The sequence below is a fragment of the Saccostrea cucullata genome, unplaced genomic scaffold (assembly GCF_032062105.1).
Source record: "Saccostrea cucullata isolate Sc308-1 unplaced genomic scaffold, CSIRO_AGI_Scuc_v1 ctg203, whole genome shotgun sequence".
In the NCBI taxonomy this organism is placed as follows: Eukaryota; Metazoa; Mollusca; class Bivalvia; order Ostreida; family Ostreidae; genus Saccostrea; species Saccostrea cuccullata.
Genome location: NW_026925998.1, coordinates 573,658 through 599,757, shown reverse-complemented (window position 1 = coordinate 599,757; position 26,100 = coordinate 573,658). Strand labels below are relative to the sequence as shown.

Genomic DNA, 26,100 nt, shown 5'->3' with positions numbered 1-26,100 from the left:
TATTCCAATATCTGATTACACTTATCCAATGTCTATACTGACTTGGAATCCATCCAGTGTCCCCATAAACCCCTCTGTTAAAATACAATAGCTTTTCTGTATATTATCTATAGGCTGGAATTTTTTGTAACCCCAGTGTGACTATATAGACAATAAGAGCTGAAGGAAGTGAATTGTATGAAAAAGGAGAAGATGTCACCTTGTTTTCTTTTTTATGTGTTAGTATTCAGCTGTCAAATGCAAACGGCTACCAATAGTATTGGATTTCAACAACCCCCTCTTCATAGAAAGTCAGCATTTCGTGAATTATTGTTTGTTTAATGTCCTTTTAAGCTTGTGTTATCTATCATTGGGTCGTATTTTAATTAACATATTTCAAATCAATTTGTAAGACTTTTGTTTTTGAATTAAATTGACTACGGAGTATCCGTTTACCTGATCTATCAAAAGGGCTTGCAACAGGTGGGACCGGTCAGCAGGGAATGCTTAATCCTCCTAGACACCTAATCCAATTCCGCGTTTATACCCTGTTCACGGATGTTTATTTTGTTTGTACTTTTTGATCGACCAAATTTCTTTCATAAGAATTGGCTTTTCCAATTTTAAATTTTGGAAATTTCAACTTTAAAAGTTCATATTTTTTCAACTTTAAAATTGATAAGTCGACATCTAATTGTGGTAATTTCTACCATAAGGATAGCTTTGTGTAACCATGCCATCATACACATAAGCTCCAGTGTACATATAATTTAAGATATAATCAAAAGTAATATTCAGTATCCTATGTTAAAATACTACAGGTTTAAGAAAATTTCAGAGCTTTGTCGAAGTTCTTAGCTGCAAAACATGTAAAGTGTACATTTAACATTTTTCATAGAAAACGTTTTGCCGTTGATAAGATTTTGATGCCATACCATGATGAAAGAATACTCTGCTACTCATTCCAGCATCATTTAATTATAAAAACCTGTGAATATTTACATTACGGGACACTTGTAAAGAAGCTCTGAATTAAAATTATAGTGTGTTATGATATTGTTAATTTGTATATAGTACTTTCTCGTAAACATTGGAAGTGTTTGGTTCGGTTGAACTGACATTGGAATCTGACCTGAACACAAGAGGTGCTGGTAATTATTAAAAGGTAAGTAGAAACATATGGTTAACAAGGTAATACTAAGTATTTTGACATCATGATCGCTTTCACCTTTCATTCAATGGGATGTGAATGAAGTAACCCTGTTTACATGAAGTGGTACAGTGCATTAAGAAATTAATTAGCATTGCCTTGTTTAAACTTAGATACAGTTTGAAATTGTTTGAAAGTTCTCAATGACGTTTTATTAAGAAGAGCTGTGTTCTGAAAATCAAAAGGATAAGTTTAAAATCAATTAAACATAAAAGAATTAATGAAGAATATCAATGCGTCTCAATTGATATTAGAAGAAAATCTTTTTTGAGAGATTTCATATGACAATTTTGATAGTGCGGATTGGCTCACCAGATCCAACAATCAATATCCAAAGCTACTGATCATTGGATGTATTATATACGTCAGACAACCTCTGATAATTCATGACTTTATCAATTATTCACGTGCATAACCAACAGGCTCATTTCAAAATCGTTTTAGTTTTTCTAAACAGTATATCTGGCTTACTTTGTAAGTTAATAACAGCTATTTGATTCATGAGATAACGTAAAATGTTGGGGAATTCTTAACCGATTTTAGAGGACGAAGCGCAAAGTGTTTCTATCTTTACAGAATATAATGTGTAATTCTTTATTTCATCTGCTTAATGTTTCGATATTTTCGATAACATTTAAATTCCAAAACCAAGGTCCATATTTAAGAATGAAAAGGCTTCTGTAGTCGAAAATTTGCTTCATGTCATACATTTAACATTTTTATTTCAAAACTCAGTATCATGGACTTGTTTTTAATTAGATCTTGCTGATGTTGTGCATTTCATATATATCACTGGTTTTGTCCGACATGCGTAACTCGTGGTTAATCTCAATAATGGAGGAGCAATCTGCCTTCATTCTTTTGTCAAAGGTTAGGCATGTTTTCCTTAAAAAAATCATTCTGCGAGGAATGAGAACAAAATAAAGCACATACATTCCATGTTGATTTAATCATTTATAGATAATTATAAGAGTCCATCTGCTTTCTGACGATCAGAATTAATTTGTGGCTTAATGATCGGAAAAAACTAAGACAATCCCCCAATTTTTGTCAGATATGGCTCCATGTGTTTTATAGTTGGGTTTATTAAGTGTGCCAGATTCTGTATCTTCTGACCAGTAGAGGTGTATATAGAAAAACATATTGTTCCGATTACTTACTGTAGTAGCATGATCAGATACCCATTTTCTTTCATTGTTAAGGATCTTGTCCAAATATACAACATTGAAAGTTCAAATTGTCAGATCTAATGGAGCAAAAATAAATCTTTACATTGTCTTTTACTGTTCAAGTTAACAGCATGTTAATTGGAAAGAGTAGTTAATGATCTAAACTTCATTAGACAGAAAACCTCCCAACATTGATTTCTGGGCCGCCCGTCGCTTTTCCAATAGGTTGTACAATTATCGATCTCAGCGAGCAGTGGCGAACACTCTACCGTGGCTTGACGATTCACTGATGCTTGTTGATCATATCTAAGTTCCCTATCAAACGACACTCTCTCCACATTCAGTTTTCAGAGAATTTTCTCCTGAAATTCATCGCAATGTTAAGTGTGATCAAAGTTCTTATGATGGCCGGGAGAGTAGAGGTACATGAAGTATGATTGTAAGTGTCGTCTGAAGGAGGACAGCGGAAATGGAACACCGCTTCTTCTGGCTTATGATTGGCGTTGCCTTCACGTTCTGTGACGTCATCGCAGAGGAACCGTTCCTATTGAAGATTGGTAAGTATTCTCCAGTTTTGGCAAACCTACAGTACAAGTAGTATACTAGTATTTAACATTTCATTCGTATTATTCAAAAAAATGTGTTGCATGACAGAGAAGAACACTGGAATCCATTTGCATGTCCATTAAATGTATTTATCTGACATCAAATATAATAATATACATTGTAAATTAATAACTGTTTATTATTTCGACTTGTATTATTTTAAATTTGAATTAAAATGAAGAAGTAGGAATGGCAGGGGTAATGTAACTACTCTCATTAACAGGTTATGCTAATTATCTTGTGTTTCCTTTGGCTGTAGTAAATCCTTGTTACCCTCTGAGAGAAAGCTCCTTACATAATATCACGGTGGATATGGAGTTGATTTGAATCTATGATTTCTGTTTAGATTGGAATACATTATGAAATTCGTTCTGGGTTCTGAAATTTAAAAAAAAAATCAAATACATGCAGCACTGTCTCTCAAATTAAATTACTTTTAATTCATCGAATTAGAAGATAAACATGATACACGAAATCCTTAATAAGCCATGCTATTTTGTTTAAAATGAATAAATTGGAATCAAAGATGGATATACATGCATGACACAGTAATGATATACATGTAAACAATGTCCATTTTATAAATAAATCTGCATATTGTTACAATTATTAAACAATATTTGAATTATAGCATAACTTTGTTTGGTTTGTATTTACAGAAAAACAGTTGTGTGTGTATACTAGTATTCATTGCTGAAAATTTCAATATGAACAGTTGGTGTTTAATCAATATTGCCTTATTAATTATAATGTACAAAGTACTTTTTTTGTAGGAGCTGTGCTCGTTGCTGATACTATTTTTTAATTATACATTTTTAAATATTCTGAAGCAAAGTTTTAAAAGATAAAATAGATCTTTAAATAGCGCCGCCTGTAGTGTATGTTAGTTATATTATCATCAAATCAATATGAATTCACGTGCTATTATAAATCAAATTTTGCAGGAGTTGTAAGCACGTGGAAGCAGATTTTCACAGAACTTCTTCAGAGAAACGAACTTTCATTGCCATGCAGTCTGTTCAATATTACCATACCAAAGCCAAAATCACAGTATGACAAAATGCTCAAAGGTATTTCATAATAAAATCAAATCTTGAATGTTATCCAAATGAAGATGAAGAAGGGGTAGAGATAACGAGTAGTGATCAATATCATTTAAACTTCCAACAATACAAATCAGTTAACACGGCATGAACACAGACAATTTGAAATTCCACAGGTGAGATTAGGTGCCTTAGAGAGGTAAACATACTGTTAACCTGTCACACACGCAGTGATTTCTATGCATTCATTAAGTAGATGGAATATTTTGTAGTCAAATAAAGAATGAAAACAATTGGTATGACACAAGTCTGCCAAAATATGACAACGTATAGGTTATCATTGGGTTATTATTGCTAATAATGCCATTATAACGACCAAAAAGTTAGAAGCACAAAAAAACTATTTTTATATCATTTTTTCATAATAATGAAGTTTTTGAAAAAGTAAGTCATATACGTGATGAAAGAAACTTATGATAGGTGCAATATAAGAGAACTTTTTTAATATAATTTCTTTTATTAATCATATTTTTAAATTATGTATACCAGGTAAATACTTTGGTAAAAAAAAATAAAGTTATATCCTTCTTCAGTTGTCTACATTGTGGGTCTTTACAGTGAAAGATTTCCTGACCAATAACCAAATTGACGTCATACTTGGTCCATATGATGACGCCACTGGAATTGTGGCCGACAAGTTGAAGATTCCATACATCTGTACAACTGCTGCAAGACGCAACCTAAAGTATACATTCCAAATCCTCCCCCCTCTGGAGGACTTCAGTCAAGCTATCTTCGACATGACCAAAAGCTATGGCTGGGACAAAGTCAGTCTCTTTTACGATGACACAAGAGGTAACACTAATTTAATTTTTTTTCTTTTAGTTTCTTTTATTAGAATTCTCTCACCTTAAAGAAATTTTGAAAGGTAGATTTTTCAGTGATGTTTCACTGATTTGATTTGGTTCTTTAACATAAAAAATAAAACTGTAGCTCTACTGGTTTGTATTTTCATTGCAATTTTATGTATCTTTGTGTAGTCTACTTGTGTATCAGCTTAATTTGAAATCAAACTAAAACTGTAGAAGGAGTAATTTTAAAGGAATTTCACAGAAAATTCTATTTTTAGTACATGGTAACACCGTTTGTCGAAATCAAAAACCGATGCACTATTCTATGTATCTTAGTGTAGTCTACTTGTGTACCAAAGTTATATTGAAATCAGACCAAAACTGTAGAGGGAGTAGCGTTTTAAAGGAATTTCACAGAAAATTCCATTTTTAGTAAACCAGGGCAACACCTTTCATTGAAATCAAAAACCGATGCATTATTCTATGTATTTTAGTTTTCCCAAGTTATACTGAAATCAATGTTTTTTAAAGGAATTTCACAGAAAATTCTATTTTTAGTAACCATGGCAACACCGTTCATCGAAATTAAAAACTGATGCACTATTCTATGTATCTTAGTGTAGTCTACTTGTGTGCCAAGTTATATTGAAATCAGACCAAAATTGTAGAAGGAATATTGTTTTAAAGGAATTTCACAGAAAATTCTATTTTTAGTAACCATGGCAACACCGTTCATTGAAATCAAAAACCGATGCACTATTCTATGTATCTTAGTGTAGTCTACTTGTGTGCCAAGTTATATTGAAATCAGACCAAAACTGTAGAAGGAGTAGCGTTTTAAAGGAATTTCACAGAAAATTCTATTTTTAGTAACCATGGCAACACCGTTCACTGAAATCAAAAACCGATGCACTATTCTATGATCTCAAAAAGTTATACTGAAATCAGACCAAAACTGTAGAAGGAGTAAATTTTAAAGGAATTTCACAGAAAATTCTATTTTTAGTAACCATGGCAACACCGTTCATCGAAATTAAAAACCGATGCAGTATTCTATGTAACTATCTTAGTGCAGTCTACTTGTGTGCCAAGTTATATTGAAATCAGACCAAAACTGTAGAAGTAGCGTTTTAAAGGAATTTCACAGAAAATTCTATTTTTAGTAACCATGGCAACACCGTTCATTGAAATCAAAAACCGATGCACTCTTCTATGTATCTTAGTGTAGTCTACTTTTGTGCCAAGTTATATTGAAATCAGACCAAAACTGTAGAAGGAGTAGTGTTTTCAAGGAATTTCACAGAAAATTCTATTTTTAGTAACCATGGCAACACTGTTCATCGAAATTAAAAACCGATGCACTTTTTTTTAGTGTAGTCTACTTGTGTGCCAAGTAATATTGAAATCAACAAAATTGTAGGAGGAGTAGCGTTTTGAAAAATTGTTTACAGACAGACGGACGGACGCCGGACGCATTACTATCGCATAAGCTCTTCTGGTCTCTGACCAGTAGAGCTAAAAACAGCTGGTTAATTTTTGGGAATTTGATTGATGAGCAGTATCCAGATAAATAAAACAAACAACAGAATGAGATAATTTAAAGTAAATAAAAAACAAACTGATTGGAATCAAACCAAATGCTTTAATGCCCACCTTCATTACAATTTATCACCTAAAGCTTCATCAACGTCATCAGTAAAAACAGATGGGAAGAAAAAATATTATCATATTAAGTAAACATGTTCTTACTATTTCCCTTCATAATGTTTTTAATAACAAGATAAGCATCAATTTTATGACACGAATTTGCTAGATTAACATATGTAGTATTAATTTATCGTACTAAGATGAAAGGGAATGTGTCGATTTATATCTATTTGGAGTAAAAGCAGTACATAAGAAAAGTCAACATTATGTGCTATCTTCTTTGAAGTATCGTAATTTATAACAAACTCGTATTTTTAAAATTACATAACGATTCTCAGAATATGTATTTTTGTTTATTAATGATTTATCTTTTGGCTGTTGGATGGGAAGGTAGACATCGTACACAGAGAGGATCCTGGGATAGATTGATAAGACATTTTACATGGGATGCTGGGATAGGTTGATAAACCATTTGTACAAGGTTGTCTGACAGCGGCCATGACAGGTGGTCGTGCTGATTGATAAATAGATAGGGAAAACCCAAAGTGAAGGAGTATGTTATGACGTCATAAACATTTTCAAATTTCAATGATTTTTTTTCAAAACCCAGAAACCGAATTCAATTTTTTTTTAAAAAAATTTAAAAGAAAGGTTTGTTCTTCATTGAAGACTATATTAAAATGCTAATTCTGGAAGTTTTAGTCTTCTTATAATGATATTGCAAGCCAACTTTGCTTAGAAAAACAAGATTTGTCTCTCATATTTTCTATAAAAAGAGCCTCTCTTAGTCTCTTCTTTAAGATAGAGGACATGAATGCTTAATCAACGACAAGACAACGACAAGAAAATTTCCCAAAATTGAAATATTCATGAATACATGTATTTCCTATAAACATTGCGATACTGAAAATATTGCAAAACAATCTTATCAGGTACCATAATAGGAAATTGACAACATTATAATATCACGTATTTTTTTTATTCTCGAAATTGTCCAGGCAAGTAAAATATAAATAGTTTATCAAGGTTGTCTCTTTCATAAGGTGTGTACATAATGGAACAGTTGTTGACCAACCATGACCTGATGGTGAAGTCTTGGCACGTCGAGGCTAACCCCAACCCAAAGGTAATAGAGAAGCAAGTCAGGGACCACCTTGTCCGGATGAGGCAGGCTTTTGTTCAGAAAAGCATCATTTTCTGCTCCAAAGAACATACGGAAATCATCCTGGATCAGGTAGGAATTAACATTGTACACAAAGTACCAGAAATGGTTTCATTTATAGATAGTCAACAGTGACTCAGTATCGATTATGCAAATAGAGTATTCATCTTTACAATATATTTTGAGCTTGCTAAAATATTATCTCCCTTAGAACAATGCATATAATATCATGACATCTGTATTCTGATATCCCAAAAATGAAGTTTTAATCGTATAGTTTACAGCTAATGAAAAATGTAGGGTTTTCCGATTATTGAAGAATTTTTTATTCTCTCTTAATGATGACTTCTCGCAGCATGGTACATTCATGTACTAAAAATGTTAATTTTTTCTTTGTAGGCCAGGAGCTTGGCAATGTTATCTCAGCCCTCTGAGTGGTTTTTCTATGACCCCGTAAGTCATACCTGTATTTTTCAATTCTATTATACTATGTGTTAAATAAAAATATAAAATCTTATCCAATATTGCATCTATATTGCGTTTTCAAAATTCGCGTGAATCAGGAGAAAAGAGAAATCTAGTACTATCAATTCATAATATATTTTCATGTTTGAGTACCCAAGTATCATAAGATTTTTGTCCCCCGCTTGAAAAGTGGGGGATATTAATTTGGGTTTGTCCGTCCGTCCGTCCGTCCGTCTCTCCGTCCGTCCGTCCGTCCGTCCGTCTTTCTGTCTGTCTGTAACGCTTTCGTTTCCACACGATATCTCGAGAACCCTTTGAGCTTTTGCAATGAAATTTAGCATAGCAACTCCCTATGGACTAAAGAAGACCCCTATTGATTTTGAGGTCAAAAGGCCAAGGGTCAAGGTCATAAATAAGCAAATTCTGTCTGTTAAAACACTTTCGTTTCCACACGATATCTCGAGAACCATTTGAGCTATTGCAATGAAATTTTATATAACAACTCCCTGTGGCCTAATGAAGACCCCTATTGATTTTGAGGTCAAAAGGTCAAAGTTCAAGGTCGTAAATTTATACATTCTGTCTGTATGTAATACTATCATTTCCAGGCGATATTTCAAGAAGATTTTGAGCTTATGCAATGTAATTTTATACCAAAACTCCCTAGGACGTCTCTCGCCCCTCTCAAAGTGTCCCGCCCCGTTTGTTTTATTATTATTTATAGTATTACATGGCGCTATTTTTAGCGCAGGGGCATGAGGAGAGTTATTGCGTATAAAACAGGTTCTCGGCGGACTTTATGTTCTTATTACATCTATTAGAACTGTTTAATAAAGGCTAAATAAATCAAACACCATGGATTGTGTAAAATTTTGAGAAAACCGAACATGAAAACATGAATATATACGTGTATGTGACTTCAGTTCTGCATATACTTCTGTTCGCACAAAGCGACTCCGTGGTCTAGTGATTATGTCTCTCGCTTCAAATGTGAGAGGTCCCGGGATCGAATCTCTGTCGAACCTTCCATTTTTTTTTTTTTTTTTTTTTTTGTAAATCCTTTTTTTTTTCTTTACTAAATGATAGTATTGAGCATGTGAAATGAAAAATTTATGAGGTTATAAAATCATCATTACAGTGTGATAAATATTCCATATAAAAAAATCTTCTATACACATAATAAAGAATAAGCAATCAAATCTTTGTATGAATATTGACATACATGTATTTTATTTCCTTCAGTATACATGTATACATTTAATAATTCTACAAATTCAGTCAGGGGGAGCCGACTTTTTCCCTAAGCGGAGGACACGAATTCTCTGAATTAGCTTGTTAGTATTCATTTTATGACATGTCGCTATTTTTAGCACAGGGGCATGAGGAGAGTTATTACGTGTAAAACAGGTTCTCGGTGGACTTTATATTCTAATTACATCTATTAAAACTGTTTAATAAAGGTTAAATTAGACACCAGGCATTGTGTATAATTTTGACAATATCGAACGTGAATATATACATGTATGTGACTTCATCTTTGCATATAATGTTCGTTCACTAGAAACGGCGCCGTGGTCTAGTGGTATGTCTCTCGCTTCATACGTGAGAGGTCCCGGGATCGAATCCCGGATGATCCATTTCCTTTTTTTTTTCGAAATACTTTTTTTTTTTACTAAATGATAGTATTCAGCGTGTAAAATGGAAAATGTATCAGGCCTGGCTTATACAAACTCGTAAAATCATCATTACAGTGTGATTAATATTCCATATAAAAAGAATCTTCTATACACATAATAAAGAAAAAGCAATCAAATCGTTATATCCATATTGGCATATTTTTTTTGCTTCAGTATACATGTACATGTATACATTTAATAATTCTACAAATTCAGTCAAGGGGATCCGACCCCCCCCCCCCTCCCCCGAACTGCCCATGGTTTACTTTTTCCCTTAAGCGGGGGACACAAATTCTCTGAATTAGCTTGTTTTCAATATGAATAACACAGTCTGATGTCCACATTGTCTCTGTGATTTACCTATACAGGGAGACCAACTGGTTCCGGTTTTTAAAAATTTCCCTGACGTTTTTGTGAATTTCACGGTGTTTGGACTTATGGAGTTTGATAGTAGAAATGAGATTACGACAGTCGAAGATTCCCGCCGCCTTAACATCAGTCTGGCGGCCGATTCTTTGAAGCTGGTAAATACAACGATTCCGAAAGTCTCCAGTGTTCCACGAAACGTGACTGCCACGACCATCGCAGATGAACTCCGAAAGGTCAATCATAAACTAATAAAGCTTTTGTAACATCAAGTCTGCTCAAAAATTACGTTCAAATCTTACTTCATGATACATTGAAAAAAGAAGAATTTAATGTACTTTATATTCTATTTATAGATAAGAATTCCCGGCTATACAGGGGATATTGAATTTAGCCCCGATGGCAGGCGATATAACTATACAATCAAATTGTCCGAGATAGAGGGACTTGATTCGCTGCAGGTAACACTGTACTTTTTTATTTCAAATTATTCATTGGAATATTGAGATATATTGGTTAACTTTGGAAAAATGTTAATTATAAAAAGATCTTCTGCATAAACATAAAGACACAATCGCAACTAATCAATTTGAGTAAAACAAATAAATATATGATTTTCATCTAGAGGTATTCCAGCAAAAGTCAAGACTATTGGTCAAACGGGATTTTATTGTATCATGTAAGCAGTATAAACAAAAGCAGTCAAAGTAGAGGGCGATACGAGACTTCACGTAAAATAACCATCGCTTTATGTGCTTGCCTTTAATTAAACCTCATACTGTATTAAATGTCATGTCTCGTTAAGTCTTGCAGCACTGAGCTTTATGCATCACTAGCTGATAAAGAAATACAAAACGTTGCAGATTGCATGAAAATTAAGGTTTTAGGCTGGTATACCTCTACAGGAATGAATCTGATTGATTCATTCAAGCTTGTGTTTGAATTCTTTGATATCTCAAAAAATGAAATTGATTAATTATGTGCTAAATTATTATATTTTGTTAGTTCATATTTAAGAAAATATTTTTAATGACACAGCTAATTAAACAAATATATTGACAGCCATCTTCTTTGCTTAAAGAATTTCCTCTCATCCCTTAGTGTAATAGTGCTTTTTAAAAGCTTTACACGCTTTTCAATGAAATTCTTAAAAATAGAAAAAAATATATTTTAAAAATATTTTCAAAGCGGATATGATCTATTGGTATTGTTAGGTTTTGGTGTAGACCGGTTTCATTGTAATTCTGGATTAATGGCGAAAATATATTAATATAGACTTTATCATTTAAGTATGTATTGCTGTTTGCATCTTTTAACACAGGGCACCGAATTTTCCAGTACATCGGTATGTCTTTAGACGGGGTATCGTAGCTTTCTCAGATAGCTTACTAGAAGGTGTGGCTTTCCTTGTCAAAACAACCTCCAAAGAACATGGTGACATAGATCAAATAAACTATTCAGCTTTCAGAAAAAATAAAGTTTACAGATCAACCACCAGAGAATACAATTCTTTTTTCATCAGTCTTCTAAAAAAAATTGAAAAAATATAACTTTCAAGGAGATGTGAATATTTTTGAAAATAAAGTTCAATTTCCCTTACCAAAGAACTATGTCATCATTTCTTAATAAGAAATTTTGCTAATCGTTGCAAATAACATGAGTTTTCTTTCAGGTTCTCACTAACATTTAGATTCCTTTTATAGCACCCTGCTTACTGTGTGTTCCTTAGCAGCAAAAAGCTTTAAAATGACGTAGGCAAGTTATGTCAGACCAACAAATCACCCAATTCCTTGACATATACCTCCAAAGTTAAATATTGAGTCATTTAAATGAAACAAATGGAACTAAAAGTACCCAACATATTCGAACAAACAGAACAAGTACAAAAAAGAAGCAAAATGCAAGAAAAATGCAACAAGAGAAAAAACAACACGTGGAAGAATTTACATACAATCTGACTTCTTGAATTGCTTTTCTCTACAGCTTACGATTGATGTTTTGTTGACTTTCAAAATCATTCAAAATTTAAAATTATATGATTTTTAAGATATTAAACACATCATAAAATTCAGATTTAACAAGTTACATTAATACCCAAAAGTTTGACCTAGTTATATAATTTGCCTATGGCATTTATATGTGTGAAATGTAAACTAATCAAAATGTTTTCTAGGTTCTTTCAGAAAAAATAAATGAAAGAAATTTGGTAATTTATTTTTAAATTCTGAAAACCTGATTATTGTTAATTATAACCATCCTAACTTCTAAAAAATTGATCACGTTTTTTTATCATATACAATATATTTTATGCACAAAAATGTTTCTATGGAAACTTCGATGATCTTTATTTACAAACATGCAGTTATCTTTGGATAAAAATATTTTTGATACAATCGTTTGGTGTTTGCTTTGTTTATTTTTATCAAATATCATTATAATTTTTTTTAAGTTGAGAGAATTATTAAAATTTAGATTTCGACAGAGTTATAGTAAACTGTTCTTTATTGATAGAAAAGATTGAAGCAATATTTTTACCAAAGGGCTTTCATTATGATTTACCATAGGTTGGAGTTTGGAAATCTCATTTCAACAACTCAGCCTCAAAAATACAGTTTGAGGAAGTGAAAAGGTTAAACAGGAATTACTCCTTCCCGTTAAAAGGAAGAACAGTGTCTGTGGTCATGATACTTGTAAGTATTACAAAAATATTAGATAGCATCTCAGGAAAATTATTTACTTATAAAAAAAAAATACCCGGTAATATTTACCTTTAAGTTAGGAAATTACAAGTCAGCATCACCAAAATTAATATGTATCATACCAGTCTTGAACAAATCATTTTATATTTTGACAAGAAATGCTTACAGAATCTGTATGTTTGTAGGAAAAACCTTTTACGATGCGGAAGAGGGATTACAAACAACGCTTGGGTAATGACCGATTTGAGGGCTTTGCTGTTGACCTTATAACGGAAGTGGCTAAAATGCTTGATTTCAACTTCGAAATTTACCTGGTACATGATGGAAAATTTGGAACAAAAATGGAGACAGGAGAATGGAATGGAATGATTGGGGAGCTATTGTCTGGTGTAGGTTGACCAATCTAACAGTTTTAATAACTATTTACATGACAGAGGGAATACACACATAAAAATGAGGCTTCTTCGCTCATTTTCTAAGAGCAAAGTATACCACAATATCAGTTTTTAAATATGTTGATAAAATTGTTATTGTAGAATGCCACAATGCTGGTAGCTCCATTGAGCATCAATTCACAGAGGGAGGAAGCAGTTGATTTCACCAAACCATTCATGACACGTTACATCAGTGTACTAATGCGAGTCCCACAGTCTGAACAATCTTACTTTGAGTTCCTTAACCCTCTCCATCAAAACGTTTGGTATTGTACGTTTGGTGCATTTGTGATGGTCAGTGTGATTCTGTACTTTCTGGAAAGATTTGGAATCCCCCAGAACAAGGAATATCCTGCTATTTCATTTAGAGAGAGTTTCTGGTTTGTTTTCGGGTCCCTACTTCAAGGAAACACAGACGCCTCTCCTTCTACCCTTCCAGGGCGGATTCTGACAAGTGCATGGTGGTTTTTTGCACTCATTTTGATCTCATCTTATACTGCTAACTTAGCTGCTTTTTTAACAGTCAAAAAAATTAACACTCCCATAAAGTCTGTCACTGACTTAGCATCGCAAACCAAAATCAAATATGGCACAGTCAAAAGTAGTGGAATTATGTTTTTCTTTAAAAATACAAATATTGAGCATTTTGCCAAAATGTGGGCGCAGATGTCCGAAGTCGATCCATCTTCCATGGTAGATGATACCGAAGAAGGTTTCAAAAAAGTTAAACAGGGCAATTATGCCTTTTTCTGGGACACAACTGTCAATAAATATAAGACAATAGAAGACTGCCAGTTTATGGAGATAGGGCCACATTTCGACCCTAAGGGCTTTGGAATCGGTGTCCCCCCAGGAGCCATTTATCGTGAGGACTTGTCCATGGCCATCTTAAGACTGAGTGACACAGGGATGTTACATCAACTAGAAAACAAGTATGCATCGAAATTCATTTTAATTTTTTTAGAATCCCACTGCTTTTCTTAAAAAACGTTATTGTGCACCTCTTAAAAAGTTCATACACGGTAAAACCAAACAAACAAATGCAGTTATGTCAAGAGCTTCAGTTTTTGATGTTGTAGTTTCAATAAAATCATTCTGAATACATTAAAACATTAAACTGATGAGAAATATTCCTCAACAGATGGTGGCCGCCGAGTCGCAACTGTCCAGATCTGTCCAAACCGTCAGCAGACGAGACGTCAGAGCTCAGCATCGACAGCGTGGCGGGAGTCTTCTTCATTCTCCTTGGCGGGATTGCTTTGGCGGGAATTGTTTGTGGATTTGAACACTTTGCAAAAGTTGTCAAGAAAGCGGCAAAAACGGTAGATATGTTTTTGTTGATTATCTTTCTGTAATCTGCTACTCTTCATGTAAGTGACTATCATCATTTTTTCTATTAGCTAAATTATTCATTTATCTTCATGTATCATAACTTATTCTTTAAAAAAGAGGTGTTTTCTTTAAATAAACACTCCATTGCATGATTATATTTTGTTTTACCATGCACTTTAAGAATATCTTGTAGAGTGATATATTGCAGAGTGAGGTGTTATGTAATTCTCTTCTTTTTTTACATGCACAGATATTTTTTTCATAAGATTTCAACCACAAACCGATTTTTTTAAATTTCAGAATAAAGTGGTAAATACAACACGGCCTGTAGATTTAGAAAATTGTTTACAATTACTATAGAAACTTTAGAAACCACTAGTTTAACATAGCACATTAGAACGTTAGCACGTTGTCTATTGTTTATCATAACTTTTGTGAGAAAAAAAGTTTAATTTAATTTTATTCATGTAACATGTTTCTGCATTTTCCCCCTGACTTGTTTGTGCTTCTTTGTCACTTGATAGTCGAGCCATTGGCAAATGTAAACACCAACTATAGAGTAAAGAGTATATATAAACATAGTTTTTTTCTTCACGTATTTCTTATTACAAATTATGCAGGTTTCTTACTAAGCGATATAAACGGAAGAAATACTATTATATACCCAACTCTGAATCCCTCTCTTAAGTTTTTCGTTAAAAAAAAAACACCTAAAAATCATATAATTTAAAAGAATAAATATATATATACTTTTTCATGTCGATATTTATGAGAAAAAAACTGGCTTCGACATTCTAAATATGCTATTCACTTACATTTATTTTTATGGAGATTTTATTATCTTGTGCGCTGGGACTTTTCCATAACTTAATCTTCCAAAATTATACATCTACGTGACTTGAAATCAATTAGTTAGTGCTCTGCTAGGAATTCTGGTTTGTCTGGGATTTCGTCAGCATTCGGGCTTTGTCAAATGAATCAGAATAGTTAATATAAAACTCCGTCTCCAGAGACTTTCTCTCGCGACAACGGGATGAAGATTTCCTTTCAATAAAGCTAGTTTTACAAACAATAAAATACACCGATCTATACCTGATGTTTAATTCTAAGACAAGGTGGGTTTGCAATGCTATTCAATTAGGATTTTATTGACACCTGAAAAATAGATTGTTTATTTAATTAATCCTGACATTTTGCCTTCAAGCCTAGCGTGGCTACACTTAGGGTTGGGTATTTCTTTGGGGAAATCATTGAAAATGCTGTATTTGATATTAATTTTTCTCATAAATTCATATATATGTATTTGCTGTGAAATAACGAATAACTCAAATAACTCAAAGTCCACATCTTATCTTTTTAATAATATTCGTCAGATCACATGCTATGTTTTGTATCTGCTGCATGATATCATGATGCATTGTGTGACTGTACCCTGCAATTTGTTTTCCTTTGGTCTGGAATCATGATTTAATTAAACATTTCCTTCTTTATACAGGAGAAAGAAGGTAAAATATTGTTTCCTGCATGGAAGAGCATGTCCTTCTTTCCTTCTTCGGCTTAAATATCATCTTTCTCTTTATTGGAAAATAAACCAAAGTGTACTTGATAAATGTTCTCTATCAATTATTTACGGTTTGTCAAAAAATATTTCGGTTTTTGCTCTAGCTTATCGGCATTATACAAGGAATCTTACTGTTAACTTTGGCACGTTTCATTTTGCTTTGAAGAAACTGCAAAATTTAGCAAGAAAAAAATCTTTCCCTGGCAAAGTAAAATGTAATATAGTGGATTATTCATATAGATTTGGTGTATTATTTTTTACCCCTTATACAAAAGGGGTCACAAAGTATTTGGTAACAATATATTATACTGGATTAGTTCGCAAAAAATTCCATTATATTATCAAGTTATAGATTTTTTGGTAACGTAAAGCTACCATTAGTATATGATGCATCATGATAAGTGTTTCAAAATGACATCTTGTCTTTTGTTTTAAAGTTTTAGCAATAATATATTCTATTATGAAATATATGGAGATAATACAAATTATACAGCCGAGCAAACAATGACATCTTAAACATCAGGGGTGGGATCATGCGCCATGGAGGAGTAACCATCCTCTGCCGATCGGTCACACCCGCCGTGTGTTCCTTGTCATGATCAGCAAATAACGGAAAAATCCTATTACAATTCAGTGTGTAAATAATGGATTAACAATTAGTATGAAAAACGTTAATCAGCATTTGACTCAATGAAAGGTTGTATTTGCTGACAAGGTCATCGTATCAACCATAGAACTTACGAAATATTGACTTTAAACGAGACTTCGGATATTTTCGTTTCATCAACATGTTTGTCAATAACTTACCTCGTTTTAGAAATTGTTCATACGTAGAGACTCTCTTGCGTATCAAATCAACTGAGAGATGTAAATCCCGCATGTGGGTGATAAAGGTATATTGCTGCATAATATAAGTAAGGAAAGTTGACGATGAAAATCTTAGTCATCATGGTTTCTTAAAGCTTGGTTGATATTTACTTTTAAAGTCTTTTTTGATTTTCTACTTCATATGAATACAAACATAGGTCTGCTAATAACGGGGTGCAATTAGTAACAATCTACATGTAATAAGAATTGCCTTATTGCATTACTTGTTTACATATATATAATACTGAGGGGAAGAAAATTAAAATGCTGATTAATTTCCAGTTTGAAATGCTTATAACACGTTCAAAAGTCTTCATCTCAGAAGTTATGCCATAATATATACATTTGTGGTATCTCTCCATTATATAAACATACAGAGAGAAAATATCTTCAATTCTGTATGAAGTTGTCAGAGGTCAGAGGTCAATACGTGACCTAATCACACGGCGCAATAATATCTACCGATACATAAATTATAAAATGACCTGCTCTAGGCCCTACTTGCTTTTCGTGTATAAAAATGAATAAAATAAGCAAGTAAAATGATAATTATTTTATTTTAAATGTAAACAAGTATTTCATACAGTTTTTGGGCTATCGATTCAACCTGTGTACATAGAGAAAACTAGGAGCCTAGCGTTTGTTTACATTTTTCTTCACTTGTGTCAGCTGCACAGTCTCTAACGTTCATCCTTATTTTTTGGATAGACCTTTGGTTAAATTTTCATGATAAACTTTTATTTTATCTTTAAATTTTACTCACGATAAATGTGTAAATCTGTTGGAAAATATCTTTGCAATCATGCCATGAACAGCTGCCAAACACCTCGGCGTTTTCGTAGTTCAATTAAAGCTGTCGCCAGTGTCTCCGTGTTTATCAGTGTTTTACGATAAGTGTGCCTTTAGTTACTGAAACCGTGGAATATTTTTGATCAAATTGCAAATTAACTATGATCCATCCATCCCTTTCCAGCGACCGAAATTCCTCCAACTTTTTATCATCAAACTTCGTGTTTCTTGTGTCTTTTCAGCAGCGATTATCATTTTCACGAATGAAATATTCCCAGACAACAATCTGTTCACTATTACTGATCACAAGTAGCCTTTCACAAAATATTTCCTTCGAAATAGATTCCTTACCCTAATGAATTCGAAGCGTAACTGCCATGCAAGCCAATTTACACCTTGCGTCATTTTTCAAAATCTACGGCGGACGGTTAGTGCAATAATTTAAATTTGAAAATATTCAATTGTCTGTCTCAAATGTATATATAAGTAATAAATAACAAGTTTATAAACTTCAATGAGAATTGAAGTCAAATCTCTGAGAAGGCCTTCGGCCTTCACAGGATTTGATCACGTGACCGACCCACTTCAATTCCCATTGAAGTTTATAAACTTGTTATTTATTTCTTAAATAACCTCCCTTATAAACGTGTATTGTAATTGTACATGTAGATATATAATTGCTTTTCTTTGGCTGCATAAGTCTTTTCCTTTGCATACATGTATTTTTAAATTTCAGTCACTTACTGCATGTTATCCTCATTCATGCATGGCAGCTAAGAATAACTCTTTTTCTCTAACACCCCCCCCCCCCCCCTCGAGAAAAGACAATTAAGTTCCGCATATAGAACTCCAAAAATTAAACGTCTTCCAAAGATGTCAAAATTTAAAGTACCATATATATGAAAAGGCATTGAATTTTCTGTGAATCATTTTTCATCAGTCTCTCTAATGCGCACATAGACACTCATGGTATTCCATAATTTCTTTCACAGCAATTCATATTAGCACAGTATGTTCATTATTTTTAAACGTTTTCATTTTATTCATATACTTTTAATTCATTGTTTTTCGATTAAAAGAATCAGTCATTGACTTCTGATTCCCATTTTACTTCTTACATTAATTCATAAACCTGGCTGTTATAAATATTTGATTTCTTTTATTTGTAAAATTTCAGGAGAAAAATATGAATGGGAAAAACAGTGAAATTAAGGAAAGAGAGAGTTTCTTGTGAAATAGATTGTAAATCAAAGACTCAGAAGATACTACAGCGATTTTAGACTGTACTGATCCAGCTCGCAAAGGAAAATGTATTAAAAGCTGTCTATATGTATATTATTTATTTATTTTTAAAAAATATATTAATTAATAAAACAGTAAAATATTTTAATCAAGACTCGCTTTGTTTTCTCTGAAACAAATTTTTAAAATTGTTGTGATCAACATTACAAAGAGAATCCCATTAAATTATCATGTACAATGTTTATTTCAAAGCAGTAGTTGTGTAGATAATAAGCAACGAACAAAACAAAAAAAATTAGCCAATATATTGTCATTTTCATATTAAATATTGTATTAAAGATGTATGAGTATTGTTTATTTCACATGGCCCATGGCAGCAAATGATTTTCAAAAAATGTTAAAAGCTAGGATCCATTTCTATTGTGATGTGACTTTCATTAAAATGTCTGAGTCAATAGTTAATTGTTAATGTAAAATTTACACAAATATTGAAATTGCTCCTATCAATTGCTGTAATTACAATTACAAATAATTTTTTGATAAAGTAGCTAGAAATGTCTAAATATTGCAATTTATTTGTTTAACAAATGCTTCATTATTTGCTTTTGATTAGTTCGGTTAATTTCATTCTTACAATTCTCTTATCAATGCAATTGCCAATGAATAGATTATAAATGTATTTACATCTCTCTAAATTGATCGCCTTGTCTGGCATTCAATCATTATATAATTAACTCTAAATAATCAATATCTTAATTGGCCAAAATGCGTTTCTCTTTTATAAAGCAAAAAATAATAAAAATTAAAAAAAATAACTACAAAAATGGTATTCTAAATCCTGTAAATACCAAGGTAATATATAGACAAAACTTTCGCAAGATATAAATCATTATTGGGATTCATAACATTGTGATTATTTCATTGTCTTTCTGCAATTAGAGACCATTGAAAAGTTAACATTAATGTTCAGAGAAAGAATATTGTTTAAACAGTTGTGTATTTTCCCGCAAGACATTTTCACTACGTGTTATGTGGAGTCTGTGCACGTGGATTAGACAACAAGATTCTGAAACGGCTATGATTAATGTAAATTAATTATTCATTTTTTTTTGTAAGCAAACATAGGGATAACATAACCTTAAACTTAGTCATACCAGACCAGTATTAAATACAGTAACAGAAAATATATTATGGCAGATTATCTACTAGTATATAATATTATTTATATCTCAATATATAGGTTGCATAAGACAAAACCATTCATATTAATTTAGAAAATAATTTTCATAATAAGTTCAATATGGATTTAAATCCAGCCATATAATTATTTGTTTGTATCATATGCCCTTAAGACCATAAATAGAAACGTCCTAAAATTTGAAAATTTCAGATAAATAAGCTGCCGATGGCTGAATTGAACGAAACCTATAGACAACCTCTACCCGAGCTTTAAAGTTCATTTAAGTGATTCAAATCAGGAGTATAGTATGCACGAACTTCTAAAACATCAGAGGCATGGGATCAGGTGATATGAGAAGTGAGCATCCCCTGCCGACCGGTGACAAACACCATGTGTTCCTTGTCACGATCGGGAAATAACAGGAAAAATCCTTCAACGCTTCAGTGTGTAAATAACAGTCTAACAATAAGTTTTAAAAATGTCAGTTAGCATTTCACTTAATGATAGATTGTATTTCCTGACAAGGTTATCGTATCAATCATTAATCATAGGAAATGTTGACTTTAAACTAGACTGCTATTTTCGTTTCATCATTTTGTTAGTTACTAAAGCAGACCTAATTTTGTATTCATATTGCTGATATTCTAGTTTTATCAACTTCTTTGTTAGTAACTTACCTCGTTATTAGTAGACCTTTTTTGTATTCATACGAAGCAAATTTTGTTCAAAATCTTTAACACTATGTAAAAAGAAAAAAACAACATTTGTTGTGGCATTCAACTAAAAATTTAGATATATCGACCACGTACATGTATTGGCAATTAACAATGGTAATTTCCATTCTTACGTCGATACGATATATCCTGGTGAGCTTGAGATTAAAGATACCACAGAGTCTGACATATCTGTTTCATATTTGGACATTTTTCTTGAAAAAGACGTTAATGGTATTCTAACAACCAAGCTCTAACTTTTCAATCGACAACTTTCCTTAGTTTTACCTTCGTAAGCCGCAAACGAGTGTATATACGAGTATCTCAATTGATTCATATGCTACAAATGAATAATTTCTAAATCGGGGGTAATTATTGACAAACAAATTGCTGAAGCGAGAATATTAGCAGTCTTGTTTAAAGTAATCATTTTGTAAGTTTTATGGTTGATACAATGACCTTGTCAGCAAATATAATATAAATATAACAAAATGCTGTCTGACGTTTTAATACTAATCTTAGGCGATTATATACACACTGATTTGTCAAAATGATCATGATCATGATCAGGAGCACACGGCGGGTGTGATCGGTTTGCAGGGGATGTTCATTCCTCCATGTCATCTAATCCCACCTCTGATGCTTTGGAGCTCTGTGATTGCTCTGCTTGAATTTCTTTTAAGTTTTATTTTATCTCTGTATATCTCGTATTAGAATTTGTTTATATGTAAAGCTTGCTTTTAGCATATCCAATTAATCGAGAGACATGCAACTACTTATGCAGGTATAGAAGGTATATTGATGCATAAGTAAGAAAAGCTGATGATTAAAAAAATTAAAGTAATGTTTATTATAAAGCTTTGTTGTGTTGCACCATTTAAGTCTTGTTCTAGTAAAATATCCAAGTATGAAATAGAGACGTCAGACTCTGTGGTATCTTCTGTGGTATAAAATTCCAAGCTCGCCGGGATATATTGTGTCGACACAAGAATGGAAATAAGTTTTGTTTCTTGATAGCATATCGTGTCGACACAAGAATGGAAATGATTATTATTACGTGATAATATGTCGTTGATATACTTATATAGTAGCTAACTGTCGAGTGACACAGTAAATGTTTTCTTTTTATCATGTTTAATATTTGGAATTAATTCATCTTCATATGAATACAACAATAAGTCTGCAAATAACTGGACGCAATTAATACCCAAGAAAATTCCAAAAGACTGTGAGGGGACCTGTTGGAGGACCTGACCTCAAGACCATAAATTAAGTCAACTTAAGTCAGACTTAAGTCAACATTCTTATTTTAAACAATCTAATTTCTAAATAATACATGTGCGTAAAAATTTAGTTTTGAGGTATCTACATCTGATTTAAATACCAATTCTCGAATGTGTTGTTGCACTGTACTCCCGAGTTCCTCCTTATTTAAATAAATTAAAGAAATGGAGAACATTATCTGAAACCCGTTATGTATATCTGTTTCAGAAATTTAGTTTAAAAACATTTATTGAAGACATAGGATGATTGTCCCCTAATTCCGCAGTAGATTTTTTGTTAAGTTAGTTAATCACCTGATAATTTATGTGCTTTTCATACAGAAAAAAAAATATTCGACAGAAAAGCGTTGTTTCCTATTCATTTGCAATTATAACAGCACTGCAAGTAAACTAGATCATATAAATTTTAACAGTTATTTTCATGCTCAATTACGTGTTCTGAATTCACATACCCGTCAACTGGTGACATATGATAAGCTAACAGGACTCTATCCATATCAAATCTTTTTAATCAAATAATGAGGACCAACTAACAATAGACGATTTTTCCGTAAAGCCACCCTTATGAAAGCTAAACTCTACATATCGCTGTGATTAATAGGAATCTCGAATTGTGTCGTGTTTTAGTATTTTATGAACCAATTTTAGACTAAGGCGTCGTTCTGCACTGATAACATTTGTATGATGACGAAGTTATAAAGTTCATCATCACTGATCTTAACGAGAAAGGCTGAAATTTGTCGTCAATGGTCTGAAATTCATGTTGTTACGATAATTCCTGATGTTTGTTGCAATAGAATAACCACCCGGAGGATTTTTTAAACTTCAATTTTATTATCTCTGAAATTATAACTAGTACCTATTTATACAATAATAAAAATGTGAGGGATAAATATAGAAACATATCCACAAATAAAGCTAAGTTTTTTTGCAAAATTGGGTGGATAAGAACTTCAGATTGCTGAAATTGTTACTCTAACAACGTTTGATCGTTTGTTGAGCAGAACGTACCTGACATCATTTAACACCAACATGACAACATTTTATATCAGCTTCAAATACTTTAGCGTAAAATATAAAACCTTTTTTTTTCATTTCCCTCATACTTGCTAGATGATATTTATCAAGTTAATAGCGTATTTATGGTTAATGATTTTTGGGGTTGGTATAAATAACCCTTTGGCAATGCAAAAGACACGAAAATGAAGGTTGTTATAAATAACTACTTGAACTTAATTAAAAATAGAGGGAGTGATGGCTACCCTGATATAAAACCATTGTATCGAACATAGAACTTGCAAAACGATGACTCCTAAAGAAACTAGTTTTAATTGTAACGGGGACCGTTACAGATGTTCCCCAAACGCTCCCCAAATCCCTTTTTTGTGCCATTTTCCTGTAAGACATTTTTAAAATATGATCAGTACCAAGGGATTTCATATAAAAATTATTTAAGCTACAATGATACTGACTATATGTTAGTTAACTCATTGCACGCGCACGCAAGTGCATGCAAATGCAAGATGATCATGGCATGTTGTCTAAACCATAAACATTTCTTAATGTCATAAGAATCAAAAAGAAAATCATAAAAATATAAATGTTACCGTTTTTCAAATAAATTGGTCATTTTGCTTGTGCGCGTGCACGTGTTATGTCCTTGCATTCAATTCTGATAGCATAATGTAGTAATCTATCATACCTATCCATATTCTAAATTTCATCCCGTTCTGTTGAGAACCAAGAAGTTATAGGCATTTAAAGGGCATGCGCATGCTTTTATGATACTTATTATATATCATGCTGTAGATCTTTATAATGTTTGAGAGAATTTCAAAGGATTTTGTCAAAAAACAAGAAAGATATTGAGACTTTAGTTTCAGCCAATCAGAGCGAAGCGCACGTGCATGCGCGTGAGATCTTGCTATTTTGACCATGTCATCATCTCTATACTACTAATATATCCTCACATTATGAGTTTCAAAGCATTTCATCAAAAAATAGAAAAGTTGCGGTTATATCTATTATATTGGTCATTTCACGTGTTGCAAGTGCGCGCTCTTGCAAGCACGTGCGCGCAAAATGACTTTTAAAAAGGTTTTACCTACATCGGACGAACAGTTTACAAGATCATTCCCGGACAAAAAAGTACCCAGGAAGAAGAAGAAGAAGAAGAAGAAAAATAACTAGGGCTAATTGTAACGGGAACCGTTACAGATGTTCCCCAAACGCTCCCAAACTCCCTTTTGGTGCCTTATTCCCTGTAAGCTTCATCAAATAAGGCGAACGCTATGCCTTTTAGACTATAACAATGTTTCCCCAGAAGTATATTAAGTATATTCAAATTTATGCATTACAAGCATGCGCAGTTGAATGCATGTGTGTAATGACCATATCATCTTGTCTACACTATTTATATACTAGAAATTACAGCGTTTTATCCAAAAGTATTAAAAAATATGTTTTAATCTAGTGTATTTGTAATTTTACCCATTTCACGTGCACGCACATGCATGCATGTGCATGTACCATATCCTCTCGTAGGAACTTAATATCCAGTTTTAAAAACAATGAAATTATGGCCATTTAAAGTTTAAGCCAATCAGATTGCAGCGCACGTGTATGCACATGTTTTCACGACAACTATTATATATCATATTGTAGGACATCCTAATGCATGACTAAGTTTGAAATGTTTAAACATTTCATCAAAAATTAAAACAAGAAATTGAGATTTCTGTTTCAGCCAATCACAGCAAAGAACACGTGCACGCACGTGCATGACGACTATACCTCCTTGTGGGAGTCCATTATGTCTGTCTATGTTCTAAATTCCATACTGTTTAGTTGAAAAACAAGGGAGTTATAGCCATTTAAAGTTTAAGCGAATCAGATTGCAGCGCACGTGCATGTGCGTGTTTACATGACAATTGTTATATATCGTATTGTAGTACATATATGCCTATATTTTAAATTTCATAGCATTTTGACAAAAAACAGAAAAGATAGATTTTTGTTTCAGCCAATCAAAACGCACGTGCATGCGCGTGAGTTCCAGTGTCACATTATCTACACTATAAATATATCCTTATTAAATGAGTTTTAAAGTATTTCATCAAAAAATGTAAAAGTTATGGCTATATAAAGTATATCCGTAATTTCACTCATTTCACGCGCCCGCACGTGCATGTGACCTTCGTCTTGCACACCTACACTACACACCTATTAACCCTAAAAAGGTTTTAGCTCTATTGGGTGAACAGTTTCTGAGAACACTCGCGGACAAAAAAAGTACCGGAGAACAAAGAAGAAAAAAAAGAATAATAATAATAATACTAATAATAAGAAACCGAGTAAAAACAATATGTTCCCAAACTCCGTTTGGGGAACATAATAAGAAACAGAGTAAAAACAATATGTTCCCCAACTTCGTTTGGGGAACATAACTACCGATATACTTGTTTATAAAGATGCTCAAGAGCTTGTCGTGTTGTTAAAAATATCTTGTACGCATTGAGGGCATCCTCTTGGGTAACAACTCAACTGAGAGATATAAACCACATATGCAATAGAATTTAGGTATATTGCAACACACGTAAGAAAGGTTTACAAATTATAATTACAGTTGAAAATGGTAAGTCATCAAGTTTATCATTATGTTCCCCAAACGGAGTTTGGGAACATATTGTTTTTACTCGGTTTCTTACTATTATTATTATTATTCTTTTTTTTCTTCTTTGTTCTCCGGTACTTTTCCGAATCCAACTGAGCTAAAACCTTTTTAGGGTTAATAGGTGTGTAGTGTAGTGTGCAGAACGAAGGTCAT

General features: G+C 32.6%; 1 protein-coding gene across 4 annotated transcripts; it reads left to right on the top strand.

The window, feature by feature from the left end:
• The first annotated feature begins 989 nt into the window (after window positions 1-989).
• LOC134270348 (glutamate receptor 4-like) lies at window positions 990-19,246 on the top strand. Of its 4 annotated transcripts, none has more exons than XM_062752584.1 (14): window positions 990-1,144; window positions 2,532-2,915; window positions 3,909-4,034; window positions 4,626-4,862; window positions 7,549-7,739; window positions 8,067-8,120; window positions 10,177-10,410; window positions 10,531-10,635; window positions 11,496-11,519; window positions 12,739-12,864; window positions 13,059-13,262; window positions 13,410-14,239; window positions 14,449-14,629; window positions 14,940-15,084. In XM_062752584.1, exons 2-14 carry the CDS (start codon window positions 2,828-2,830, stop codon window positions 14,997-14,999), a joined length of 2,460 nt encoding a protein of 819 aa, XP_062608568.1. In that variant the 5' UTR covers window positions 990-1,144; window positions 2,532-2,827; the 3' UTR covers window positions 15,000-15,084. The 4 variants fall into 4 exon arrangements, with proteins under 4 accessions (XP_062608568.1, XP_062608566.1, XP_062608569.1 ...); XM_062752582.1 differs by lacking the exon at window positions 11,496-11,519 and adding an exon at window positions 10,800-10,853 and having other exon boundaries at window positions 991-1,144; window positions 14,940-15,083; XM_062752583.1 differs by lacking the exons at window positions 11,496-11,519; window positions 14,940-15,084 and adding exons at window positions 10,800-10,853; window positions 19,034-19,246 and having other exon boundaries at window positions 994-1,144.
• Window positions 19,247-26,100: the final 6,854 nt, after the last annotated feature.